A 12,874-nucleotide genomic window follows, 5' to 3' on the forward strand; every position below is an offset into this window, starting at 1 on the left:
GATCATCGGCGTCACACAGGCTTCTTTCACGTGCATGTGCAATGTGCTCTCGGAGCAAAGGCGCTCTCCCATTGTAACGCAGTCTACACGCGTCTCCAGATGCCGTGTCCAGACGCTGCTTACATTCAAATTACGTTGCCTTGAACCTCATTCCAGTGCCCCGAGCCCTCACGAATTGCATATAATTCACCAGCGCTAGCACTGTCCTCAGCACCTCTGCTGGTAAGAGACGTCCACTCCCCTTCCCTTTGACAAAGGGCAGGCACCGGCCTGTTGCTCACGCACCTACAGGCAGTGGCCAACTTGCTGCACCTCCCACACCTGCAGCCACACCCTAAGACACCAGTCACCCCCGACTCCCGACAGCATCAAGCTGCTCGACATCTAAATTGCATTGCACTTCAGTCTTGACTTAAGCACCACGAGATTCAAGTAGAGAGCGACGGCACATGATTAAATATGGCACGCAAATCACAGGTGGCGGCGCCGGTGTGTTGGGGCACGATGTAGGGGAAGGCCCGTGTCTCGTCACCTCCACTGGCCACGGCATTACCGGCCACCTCTTCCGTGATAGAAGTCAAGGGATGTGACGAAAATATAACAATTTTTTCTTACATTAATCACATTTGCCACCCATTTGTTCTATTAAAATTGGCTCAATGTTCGAGACAAAAAAAGCGCCGTTCAATCGCAGTTTTTGTTGTTGTTCCAACAACATTCGGTATTTTGCTAAACGCCACAATCAACACATTGCATAGGCAAGCCATTCACATGGGTGTCTGGGCTGTTGTTTTTACAGTTGCACCTGGGATTTCTCAGATGAAATCAGCACCAAGAGTTTTACGCTCAGTGAAATGCATGAAGAACACGATTTGTCTTTGTCTGTATATATGTCGACTTCTTTCGCACTGTAATTAGACACCTGTGCTAATCAGAGGTTCCGGGGGAAGTACTACAAACTAAACACAAAAAAGCATTTTTAAAGAAATTATTTTTCAATCTAGATGTAAAAGTGCATAGCTCCAGCGGATTCCTAATATCGGAAGGAAGAGCGTTCCAGACGGCCGCAGAAGTGCATCTGAAAGCGTACACTGCAGTGGCCGCCCTTGTTTAATGATTAGCTAAAAGCTGCTGCTGCTGCGCGGATGACCAGAGTTTTCGTGACAGTTTATGCGTGACAGTAGTTAATGACCACCGGTGATTATATTTTATTTATTGCGTTTCTTTACCTAGGAAAACCTCCTGGCAAAGAGTCTTGAGACTCTTTGTTGAACTTATTTCACACCGTTTGTAGCCAACCGAGGGTCGTGCCAAGTTACTGCAGTAGGAGGGGATGTTGCTTCGTGTTAAATCCCAATTGAGTAATTTGCAGGTGATTTGTGAGGATTTGGATGTTTGACTATTACCACTTAAATAGCGAGTGTTTTTTTTTTACTCCTGGAGGGAACCGTAGCGCACAGAGGATACCCGTGAAGAACAGGGGGAGAGCGGCGTGCTGGTGCGTGCTGCTCACACAATGTGCGACACGGTGGTGATGGTGAAGGTTAGTCGTACAGAGAGACGTACAGGGCACCCGGTGGTTAGGACCAACAACCGTGACCCGCGCAATGGACAGGAGCAATGACGGCGAGCATACGTCTTTTCATTCGCGACTCGGGCGTTCATCGCACCGTAGTGGTTTAACGCCAACTTTCATAGAGGCTCACGCGACCCTCCCAGGGTGGAGACACTTCCGCCAGCAGCGACCGTACCAAGAAATTACAGGACTACGCCTTTACCTTTTCACAATGAATGTGTGGTTAGCGTCCAGTAGCCCATGGTTAGCGGTCGGTACACCGTGGTTAGCATGGTTAGCGGTAGGTACACCTTGTGTAACAAATACAATATAATGAGGTTCACAGTGGTGTCGAATGATGGTACAGGAGGTGAAGCGGTGTTGGGGATACTGGAGAGAAGAGCCTGGAATAATCTGGATGTGGCTAGGGGCGGGGTGACAACCCCCACTGGCACCTTCCAGTATGAAAGGGGCTGGCTGCTAGAGCAGCACCAGCAGAAGAATAATAAGCAGCAGCACCAGCAGCAGCAGTGAGCTGAGCGACCAAGGCAGCTCACTCTGGGGTGGGAGCGAAGGCCCAAGGCCTGGAGTGAGGATTAGAAAGGAGAAGGCAGGAATCAAGATCCAGCCTACTGTAGGCCTCGGGGACCGACGCCTAATATCTCACTGCTGGTTTCCTCGTCCCATGGATTTAATATGCGGTGTAGCTATTCGGGGATATCCGTGGGCTGTCTACAGTGTGTGTGGACAGTGGAATAGGTTTTGGTGCTGTGTATAAAATAGTGAAACGGCATAACGACCGCCACTACTGAGCTGGTATGCGTGGTGTGTGTGCGTGGTGGGATTGCATAGGGTCATAGGAGCAAGTGTTTTAGAGAGTGAGCCATGTGTGTTTCTGTTGATTTGTGAGTTCAGGGGGTTTGGGGCCCTATTAGTGGGGTGGGGGCTGCACACTTCTCCCTCTACTGTCTGTAACCCAGCATAAGCAAAGAAGTACAATTGCTTCGGCCCTTAAAAGCCTGGTCCGTGGGTATCTCTCCACTACACTGCATTGTGGGGCTGACCGGCCTGCACCATATTTCACCATGGTGGAGGTTATTGTGTAGTGACGTCACACCATGGTTAGCGGCCGCTACACCGTGGTTAGCGGTAGGTACATCATGGTTAGTGGTAGGTACACGTTGGTTAGTGGTAGGTACACCATGGTTACTGGTAGGTACACCGTGTTTAGCGGTAGGTACATCATGGTTAGCGACCGTTACACCATGGTTAGCGGCCGATACATGATGGTTAGGGGCCGGTACACCATGGTTAACGACCGGTTACACTCTGGTGAAGCGGCTGGTACACCCTGGTTAGCGGCCGGTACACCATAGTTAGGGGCTGGTACACCCTGGTTAGCGACCGCTATACCACAGTTAGGGGCTGGTACAACATGGTTAGCGGCTGGTAGACCACGGTTAGGGGCCGGTACACCACGCGTTAGACCGACAACAGGGGTTAAGGGGCCATGCAACATGACTTGTATAAAACCCGTGCCGTAGCGGGGCCAGGGCAGGCTCGCGGTGTCCAGGCCCGCGACCAGTTGCACCAAACAACTCCGGTGGAACACTCCCCGGGCTTCCGATCCAATTCAGAATCATCGTCGGCGTTGCCGAGACGCTGACTGATGACAACCGGTCACGAGTGCTCGCTGCTAAAATTAAGCACTGCTACCAAGGAAGGCTGTCTGGCCGATGGGATGTTTGAAAAAATACTCGCGCGTAGAGATGGCTATAATTTTGTCATTTAAATCGACGGCAACGTTCACTCGAGGTGTCACAACGCAACGGGCCCCTGGGCCTCCAATACCAGCGGTGAGGATCGTGCGTTCCACTCACTCAGATTCTGTCCTCTTCTTACAGTGGGTGATGGAGAGGTGAGGCACTGGAACGGACAACAACAGGCACCGGTTATGCGCAGTCTCGACCTCACCCACTGCATGCTTGCGAGAGAAGTTCAAGGAGTTGCCCACTGATAGTTGATAGTATACATTTGGCATTCGCACTGCCATTCTTAGCAGCGCGAGGCTACCACGAAGACGTCTCAGCGTTTAATGGACACGGTCAGCAGTGACGTCACAGGAGAGGGCGGTGGTGATGGTTGCTGTACATAAAGCAAATCGAGTTAAGCTGAGGTGTTGTTTTTCTAATTTGGATCGCGAAGCCGACACACGATGGCCTACTTCTTTTTCAAACCGCGTTGCAGTGATTTTGTTTGAATGTCCGCCACTGCACAGCAGTGTGTTGAATTGTAACTGTTGTGAGTTTACTCTCGAACACAACCGGTGTGCTGAACTAGCAACTAATTGTTTATATGACAAACCTTTACTAATCACCTGTGTTGGGTGGTGGTGGGTTTAACAACACATTCATATTTACGTGAACTAACCCAACAAAAACCTTTATCATGTCTTTACCAATCTTCGTGGAGGTCTTCCAGTGTCAAACCGCAACATATCTCAGGACAACCACGTGTACATACTGGTCCCTGCCCTGTGTCCCTTCAACAACCCCACACCGACCCGCGTGGTGAACCATGGTCAAACTGCTCCCAAGCAGTTTGACCATGCTTCCTCTATTTGCAGATCGAGAATGGGATGAACGCATTCTTTTATATCCCCCTCCCCTGCACCCCCAGTTGGTTGACAGAAAACCCTGCTGCTCTGCACGGATAGGCACATTCGGGCCATGCAAAGCCTGAGAAGGGCTCTCCCCTTTCTCCCCCCTCCCCTTCTTCCCTGTTTCAACATGGTCCAGTTGAGATTTGCGGTTCAAGCACCCCCGTGACCACCTTGGTTAATGCTGCACACGCGCGAACGGGTGAATGCGAAGCCAGTCTCCTCGCTCCGCAGTGGACGTGGTTAACGGTACCGCCGACGTCACTGGAAAAAAAGAGTTGGCCATCGCGTGTCGGTGTCAGGGACCAAATTTGACCACTTATCTCGTAAACTACCGAATAAAGGAAAGAAAAAAAACCACGTGGGAACATCGTCCCCCTGCGGGCAGACGAAAGCCCACTTGCAGGTCAGGTGCTGTGTTCACTCTGCGCCGCACAGGGGCGGCTTCCACCGGTGGGTCCCCCTAGGATAGACCGCGGTGCGGCACGGTAACGTTTGAGTCTTGACGCGAGGCGCTGGCCGCGATGGAAGCGCCGCATGCGGTGGAAGATGTGCAGCCGTGGTAGTGGCGACATGTTAACTACCTTGCTTGGTATACAGGAGGTCGTGGGTTTGATCCCGACCCTGATGCCTTTATATTTGGATTTTACGTGTCTCTCAATCTCTCTCCCGTGGTGGCATGGATTTTTGCCGGATCATCCGGTTTTTCCCTCCTCATTTGGAATCATCTTGCATTTAGAGTATTTGGCTGCTATACATTTCCACATGATGATAAACCACTTCGTTGAGCTATTATTTGTAATAGCCAGGTGGCTTCCAAAATTAAGCTATACAGCTCAGTGGTCCTTACCTTGTAAAAAAAGTAAAAATTAGAAAATGAAAATAAAAGGTAAAAAAAAAGAGATTGTGTGTAATGGCTCTCAGTAAAGTTCCTTTATTGAGCATTTTGTTTTCGGAAGCCCGTGGACATAAATCCGACTAAACAACGAGACTCCGGCTGGCGTTTAGAGTGACAGCCAAATCGTTCTCACTGCCCGGTTGAGTCGTGGAAAAGCAACCACACTTGTTCTAACCGCGGAGGCGCCGCGAGCAACGGTAAGCGGTGTAGGTCAGAGGTCACGGTCGTTCAAAGAATGATTCTGCACTTGGCGTTCACCTCATTCTCCTCTACGGGTTGACAACGGATGAGACCGGAACTCAAATCGAAGATCCACGACGTGAGAGGCCCAGAGGAAGCCCCCTCCGTGTTTATCGGTGTGTGGTACGCTTTGCTGCGCAACGGCACACTATGCGGTGTGCTCATACTTGACTCAGACCATCATCATCATCTGTTTTGGGGTCTATAAAATAATGTACCACTTTGTATGGAATTCAACAGTGGTCGTCGATGGATAAACTGGTCCCCACCGTAGATAGGAGGAATTTCCTCAGGCTCAGGGCTGTAAACCGGAGCCGAGCACCGCCTCCATGTTCATCTTGAGCAGGAAATCACTTTGACACTTTGGCTCTATATGTGGTGTGGCCACGCATATTCATGAGAGGCGAGTGTTTCATCGTTACACAAGCGCGAGCGCACACAGACGTGGATTTAAACATCAGGGCCAAGTGTGGAGACACTGGCGGAAGATGTGCAGCCGTGGTAGTGGGGAAACGTTGAATTCGTCCATTTCCGTTTTTGCAAAAGCTGCGACATCTCCAGGCTGTCTCTGCACGTACACGTATCAAATGTAAAAACAAACCTTTTTAAATGTGAATTTGTAGCAGGGCGGTGGAGTGATGGTTACCCTCAGCAATAAGGGCCTTGGTTCAATTCCCTACTACAGCGCCGCCTTTCTGTGTAAAGATTGTATGTTCTCCCCCTGTTTTGCATGGGTTTCCTCCCATAGCTAAAACACACATTTGAACTGGGATTGGCCAAAATATCTCAATACTGAAAAATTACCTGCAAATTACTCAATTGGGATCACACACAGCAGCAGGAACATTGCCCCCCTACCGTGAAAACTTAGCAAGACTGGAGACTCAATGAGTCTTTCGTGAGTAAACGAGCATTGTAGTAATAATAATGACGTTTGATTTGGCACTTTGGTTTGGGTTTCTAGCAGGAAGATCGATTTTAATAGCGGACTGCCTTCAATTCTCAAATAAAATATTTCGCCTCACAAGCGTGAGGACGTCAATGATCACTGGATTCCCTTCTCACGTTCATTGGCTTCGGCTCAGCATTTCCCCCGACCCCCCCCCCCCCCCGCCATGCTGTGGCCAAGTTTCCCCGAGTGTGCCGGGTTACGTTGAAGAAGAGTCCATCAGTGGCCACACCCGCTGCCCTCGCACTGCGTGGGGCCCATCGTCTCTAGCCGAGAAGGGGTCGATGGCTGCCACTGTCCACTTTGTCAAGGGCCGTTATGGGGGGAGATCGAAGAGGTGACCTCTGGATTGCAAAGTCCGCCGTGCTCGAACCGTCTTGGCATACGAGCGCAAATTCAACTGCCGTTCTTTTTTGCATTCTTAATGACTTTCTGAAATTAAACGGGTACACACGTCCAGAGGAATGTAGAATCCTGACTGCAAACGCATGGCATCTGGGAGTGAAAACAACCAAAAGCTGATAAATGTACGTATGTATGTTAAACTTATTTTGCACCGTACATAGCCAACCGTGCTAACCGGTGCGGGGGAAGGACAACAAAGCCTTGGGCAAACTTAGAATCACGCACGTGCGTGCATGAGTTTGTGCGTGCGTGAGTCAGGATAACGAGCAGCAGGCGCATGCGGTGCGATTGTGGACGTGTGGCTGCACACCGGGCCGCTGGGAGCGCCGCTGCCGGCTGATGAGGCACGCCGCCACGGTGCTGAAGAGGACCGCGATGGCCAGGAAGCAGATGCCGGCGATGACCCCGGCAAGGATCGGCTGAGGCACTTCCAGGGCGGGCCGTGTGGGGGACAGCGCCCCTGCAGGACCGACGTCGGGGCCGGGGCGGTGCAAATGCGGCAAATACATTCAGGCAAGAGAAACACCCACGCAACCGGTTTGGCGCTTAAAATGCCCCACCGTGTCAAAACCATTGCCAACACCTCTCTCCTCAATCGTTCCAAAGTCCGAGTTCAGCTGTAGTTATAATCTGTGGAGGGTGGAGGGGGGGGCGGTGGTCCGATGGCAGCCGTCCCCGCCGCATGGTTTGAGGTGGCACGCAGCACCAGCCAGCCGGTGGGCATTCGTCTCCAAGGAGGGGCCAATGTTTGCTATGTCACTCCAATTAAGTTATGTGCAATAAATTTTTTTCTTTGGACCTTGGCCATTGCGCCGAAGCTTTAAAAAAGCACCCTGAGAACGAGTGTTTAAGGGCGCTTTTTAAATAGAAATTATTATTACAATGTCCTTTTTTCCACGGGATTTTAAACGTCCGCTGTGATGCAGACAGTCCCAATATTATGGATAACAGACCGGCAGTATTAACTGGGGTGGCCATCGGGTTCGAACGGCGAACCACCCTCCTCCTTGGCCTGCACTGCTGCGTCGCGGTTTAAAAGTGAGACGATCACGCACAAGCGCACGGAAAATCAAATTCATGAGTGCGGTCAGGGGCATCTTGAATTCCGGCATCTGAATAAGAATCTTTATTTGGACTGTAGAAGGAATCTGATGAGCTATGAAGCTCTTTTTCACAGATGTCCAGCATGGGCGTGGTCAGCAAGTTAATTGAGTCCAGCTTAGAGGACCAACACGGTGGCCAGATGTTAACTACCTCGCCTGGTATACAGCAGGTCGTGGGTTCGATCCTGACCCTGACGCCTGTATATGTGAAGTTTGCATGTCTCTCTCCCCGTGGTCATGTGCATATTTCTCCGGGTCCTCCGGTTTTTCCCTCCACATTTATAATCAACATCACACGCTCAGAATATTTGGCTGCTGCTCCAAATTTCCACATATTAAGCCACTTTGTAAGCTATCATTTGAGGCCAGGTCGCTTCTGAAAAGGAGCTATACAGCACAGTAGTGCCTTACCTTGTAACATTTTTTAAAAGTTTTGATTTAATTTGTTTGTGGACGCGTCTCTCTTTCGGCAGCCGGTGAGGGGAGTCGCCGTTAACGGTGGCCGTCCCCCATGCGTCGCGCGCACCACCCACCTGCCATCCACACGGTGACCGTGTTGGTGGGCTCGCTGATGCCGTCATCAGCCACCACGAGCACGCGGAACTCGTACCACGTGGTCTAGACGGGGGCCGCGGGCGGCGGGGACACAGCGCAGCAACGTGACATGCAGTGCGCATCAGCAACAACACCCGGCCCCAGCTACGCATACTTTTCTTGACACTTTCCCGTCCCAATGACGTACGTACGTGTGTAAGTCATCATAAAAGATACCCGAAGAAAACCAAAATAAAATAACTTTATCGGTACCAAGGTTCCCGCAAGGCCATGCGGGAGGGCATGTGGCACAGTTTGATGCCAACTATTATAGAGTGCAGTCGTGTGGCTATGGTTCTTTGGGGTGAGAGCAATGTGTTAAAATACAGCTGCGCTATGTGTCTCTAAATAAAATTAATGCCGAGCCACTGGTGTGTTCCAATATTTAGCAGTGAACGGGACACCCATCCGTACATTATCAGAGCATGTCTGTTTGCATGTTCACCACAAGTACGTGTGGTAAATGCAGACTTGATGCCTTGCAAGAGGTTTCTATTTGGTGTTTGAACATATTAACACCTCCTGTTTTATTGCCAGAAAGGCTAAAGCCTAATCTTATTTTTTTCACAATTAATTATATCACACACGCCTCCTTCCCATGCTTGCCTCACCATGAAATACAAATTATTTACATAACCCATCAGCCACACAGCATTCTGGGAGTGCACCTTATCTGCAGCAGTGATTCAAGACAAGCATATTCCGGAAAGGTTTTCGACATTCAGCGTCTCATTGGCAGTTAAGAGTATTTGGCAGCTATATATGATAAGCCACTTCGTTCAGCTATCATTTGTGGCCAGGTTGCTTCTGAAAAAGAGCTATATAACTCAGGGCCGGAGTAAGGTTCTTGTAGGCCCCTAGGCACTTCTGTTTCGTAGGCCTTCAGTAAAACTTTCTACAGTTGGTACTGCCCATGTTTATTACCATTTGAAATGTTTTGCAAAGACAAACATTGTAAACAAAGGTCTGCAGGAGGCTGGGATTGACTTGTGCACCATTGTGATGCACTTTTGCACCACTTTTTAGACAAACGATGTGACAGGCTTAAGGAATTTGAAACAGTGGACAGAGGTCTCTCAACATCTGGCTATAAAGAGAGCCGTGCACGAAAGAAGAAACAATTTGCTGGCACTGATTTCAGTGCGTACAATCCAAGTGACAGATTCTGTATCCAATGCTTCTGTCACATCGTGGATCAACTTATTGTGGAGATAGAAAAATGGCAAAATGCATGTGCCAGATTGAATAATCGATTCATTTTCCTTGTCAATAGACCACTGCCAGATCTTGAAAAATTCACAATGTAACACAATTTTTGTTCCTGGGTACTAAGTGTTTTTTTCATTGCTTATGCCTAAAAAATATAGAAAATGGCTATTATTCCTCACAAACTTTGCTTTTGTGACCAGGACTTTACGTGAACGAAAGACACAAATGCACACGTTTTTTCATTGAAAATAGTTCAATTTCAAAATATCACTGTCCTGGTCCCAAAAGAAAAGTTGGTGGGGAATAATAACTATTTTCTGTACTTTTGAGGAATAAGCAATTAGGAAATAACACTTATTACCCAGGAACAACATTTTTTTTGTTACACAATGTGAAAATCATTCACTGATGAATTCCTGTTGTTCCTGCAGCATTTGTATGGCAGATGTGCTCCAAGCCCAAATATCTGACAAGCTTATCAGCTACTTTCCAATGTTGACATTGCTCTCAGGCTGCATCTTGCCGTGGTGGGGATGAAATGTGAAGGGTAGTGTTCTTTTTCGAAGCTAAAGCCGATGAAAAGAAAAACTGTCTCCGATCAACCATAGGGCAACAACGCCACAGTCTGCCTTTGCACTGTTCTCTATTGAGATTGAGATTGTGAGACAAACACCATTTGAAGATGTTATTTGGTAATTTTAGAAATGAAAAAAAGCTCGCCGGTGTTCATTTCTTTCACCTTATGAAAAAAAGACATTGACATGACTCTGCCTCTTTGTATATACACTGTGCCTATCCTTGCTATATAGGCCCTAGGGACAGTATATTAGATAATACGGCCCTGATATAGCTCAGTGGGCCTTACCTGGTAAACTAAAAACTGTTTAGTTTAGTCAGGCTTGCTTGAGTCAATGTTGGTGAACTGCCCAATGTTTGTGGGCAAGCACCCGTTCCGAAGGGTCTCCGTTCGAAACAAGGGTCCACGTAGTACACGCCACAAGATAACCACAGAGCGTTGTTGTGGATAGTGTTAACATTCTCTACAATGGAACACATCTTGAGCAGTGTGGATGGCCGATTGGACGAGGCTACCGATGGATTGGCAGCCAAAGGAGAAAAAATTAACCCGTAAAAACAAAGTTTTTCACTATAAATCCTTTATATGCGTGGCATCGGTTTTATTTTATTATTCATTTCTGTTTAATTTTTGTCACATTGGTATTTTAAATTAAATATAAGGAAAGTCGTATATAAGGATTATAAGGTTTTAAGTTTTTGTATGATTGTTTATATTGTACATTTTTGTTGTATTCTTGAATAATTGTCTGTGTTTAGGAAAAATATATGATTGTGTTAGTGAAAACATTTTTTCCCTAAAAAGTGGAAAATTTTGGAAAAAAAATTTCACGAAAATAAATTGTCACGCACAACGAGTCTGTGTGCAAAATGTCAGCTCGATTGGATCACGGGAAGTGGGTTAAAAACGACCGAAAGATTTGCACGGTCGTAAGCGCGCAAGCAAGCAAGCAAGCAAGTGAACTTAATATAAAGGATTTAAAAATGGCGAAGAGGACGACCACGAAGGAGATGGAACTTTGAAATCAGCTCCTTACACACGAGCGAGATGAACAGTAGCATCCCAGGACGTTGAGGGATGGTGACGGCATAGGGAGGCCTTCATTCAGCAATGGATAGGTATGTTGAACTTCTTTGCACCGTACATAGCCAACCATGCTAATGAGGGAGTACATTTAGCCATAATTTCAACATTTTATAAACGTGGAGCAGCGGCACACTGGTTAGCTTGCAGCACTACAAACCTGGCGACCCGAGTCAGATTCCGAGCCACGGCAAACGTTAATGGTGTGACCCTCCCCCTGCCCCCTGCCACTGCCCCCCCTCCACCCCCCCCCCCCCCCGCCCTCCCCCTCCCGGCACCAACCCGCAAACGGGAACGGAACAAGCGAGAGACGTGGGGCGGTTACCTTGAGCAGCCCGCGCAGCTCCACCTGGGTGTGCGACCCGGCCACGGTCTCCACCTCCTCCCAGCCCGCCCAGCGGTGTCGCGACTCCACGCTGTAGTTGAAGGCTGCCTCGCTCTGGTTGAGTGGCGGTAGCCACGCGAGCAGCAGGGCGCTCTCCGTCTGGTTGGCGGTGAGGCACCGCGGAGGAGGCAGCGTGGCCGAGTTGAATCCCGCGCGCACGTGCGGCTCGGCCGTCGTGGCGTACGGGGCTGGCGAAGGAAAGACGCGCGCGTGCGCGCATGCACACAAGGATTTAAGAAACCTGCCCGGCTCTGTCACAAGGGTGAGTAAAGTGACATGAGCTAAAATTAAAATGTACACTAAACTCATGGCCAACCTAAAACTAGTCTAGTGTGTATGAACAAGCACAAAACCTCATGCACGGTGCACAAAAAAAAGTAAAACATTCCTGAAGAAGTGCATTGTGATCATTTTAAACTATCGACGGTTTTCGCATAATGCACTAGGCTGAGTGATTAGTAAAATTACAATAAGCAAAACACGGAAAATCGCGAGGCTGATTGTGGCATCACAGCAGCTGCATCGGTGTTGTACGAGGGCTCGCGCATTGAGAAGGGATACGATTCAAAGGTTCTACATCTTCATTTCATGTCAAGATAATTACCTAAAAACGATGTAAAGCTTTCGTGAATGCAAGGGTTCATCTTCTTGGTTCTTTCGGTAAAGTCACGTAGAAGGAAAATAATAAAATAATAAAAATAAACCAAGCCACGGCTGAGCCAGCACGTCGTGAGATTTTATTATGTTTTATTTTTATTATTTTATTATTCTCCTTCTACCTAAAAACGGTAAACAAATATATATCTCATCTCTGCCTCCTGTCTATATCTCCCATATTTCACTAAATATGTATTTTTGTCGGCATTTAATTTAGCTACAACTTGTCTAAATCTCTCGAAAGAGCCCCCAACGAGCCATGCACCACTGCCGAAAACACGTATGCTTGCTTACTTGCTTAGCCTCGGCACGGCTCAAGCTCGGCTCTATACTCAAGTGAGCCACGGCTCAAAATCCACGCTTCACTTGAGCCGGCTCGGAGCATGTTCCCAGCCACGCCCGGGATTCCTGAGCCTGAGGCCAAGCCACGGCTGAGCCAGCCCGCTCGTGCATCTTTGGCAACAGCCGAGCGGCTCAAGGCCCGGGCCGAGCCGTGATAGAAGCTGAGCCAGAGCCAGGCCGCGACTCGCAATCTCGGCGCGCGACACCGGCCGCCACGT

General features: G+C 48.8%; 1 protein-coding gene across 1 annotated transcript in view; it reads right to left on the bottom strand.

Moving 5' to 3' along the window:
* IGSF9B (immunoglobulin superfamily member 9B) overlaps nt 1-12,874 on the bottom strand; it is a 164,567-nt gene that overhangs the window by 14,964 nt on the left and 136,729 nt on the right. The window contains exons 14-17 of the mRNA XM_061550827.1: nt 11,598-11,845; nt 8,343-8,427; nt 7,017-7,166; nt 3,436-3,481 (exon numbers count right to left, since the gene is read on the bottom strand). Of these exons, the coding sequence (XP_061406811.1) occupies nt 3,436-3,481; nt 7,017-7,166; nt 8,343-8,427; nt 11,598-11,845 (529 nt within the window). The remainder of the gene's footprint in view (nt 1-3,435; nt 3,482-7,016; nt 7,167-8,342; nt 8,428-11,597; nt 11,846-12,874) is intronic.

The sequence above is a fragment of the Lethenteron reissneri genome, chromosome 13 (assembly GCF_015708825.2).
Source record: "Lethenteron reissneri isolate LAM-NWPU_2019-01 chromosome 13, ASM1570882v1, whole genome shotgun sequence".
In the NCBI taxonomy this organism is placed as follows: Eukaryota; Metazoa; Chordata; class Hyperoartia; order Petromyzontiformes; family Petromyzontidae; genus Lethenteron; species Lethenteron reissneri.